Source organism: Mesitornis unicolor, unplaced genomic scaffold (genome assembly GCF_000695765.1).
Source record: "Mesitornis unicolor isolate BGI_N332 unplaced genomic scaffold, ASM69576v1 scaffold22479, whole genome shotgun sequence".
Lineage (NCBI taxonomy): Eukaryota > Metazoa > Chordata > Aves > Mesitornithiformes > Mesitornithidae > Mesitornis > Mesitornis unicolor.
Genome location: NW_010206842.1, coordinates 4,453 through 5,070, shown reverse-complemented (window position 1 = coordinate 5,070; position 618 = coordinate 4,453). Strand labels below are relative to the sequence as shown.

Below are 618 nucleotides of genomic sequence, written 5' to 3'. Positions count from 1 at the left end.
CCCCCCAGCCTTAAACCAGGACCCCAACCCTAAACCACGACCCCCAGCCCTAAAAACCAGGCCCCCCAGCCCTAAGCCACAGCCCCCAACTCTAAACCAGGACCCCCAGCCCTAAACCGGGACCCCCACCCCAAACCGAGACCCCCAACCCTAAACCAGGACCCCCAGACCTAAAAAGTAGGACTCCCAACCCTAAACTGGAACCCCAAGCCCTAAACCAGGACCCCCAGTCCAAACTGGGACCCCAGTCCTAAAAACCAGGACCCCCAACCCAAACCACGACCCCCAGCCCTAAAAACAAGGATCCCCAGCCCTAAACCAGGACCCCCAACCCTAAACCAGGACCCCCAGGCCAATCTGGGACCCTCAATCCTAAAAACCGGGACCCCTACCTTAACCTGAGACCCCCAGCCCTAAAAACCAGGACTCTAACCCTAAAAACCGGGACCCCTAACCCTAAACTGGGAACCCCAGCCCTAAAATCCAGCACCCCCAGCCCTAAAAATTGGGACACCCAACCCTAAACTGGAACCCCCAGCCTTAAACCACGACCCCCAACCCAAACCAGGACCTCCAGCCCTAAAAACCAGGACCCCCAGCCCAAACCAGGACCCCCAG

General features: G+C 58.7%; 1 protein-coding gene across 1 annotated transcript in view; it reads right to left on the bottom strand.

Annotated features, from left to right (window-relative positions):
• Positions 1–150: 150 nt before the first annotated feature.
• The window catches only part of DNMT1 (DNA (cytosine-5-)-methyltransferase 1), a gene marked incomplete at its 5' end in the record, with an annotated part of 4,214 nt that continues 3,746 nt past the window's right edge, over positions 151–618 (bottom strand). Inside the window, one exon of the mRNA XM_010191929.1 lies at positions 151–170. Coding sequence (XP_010190231.1) covers positions 151–170 — 20 coding nt within the window. The remainder of the gene's footprint in view (positions 171–618) is intronic.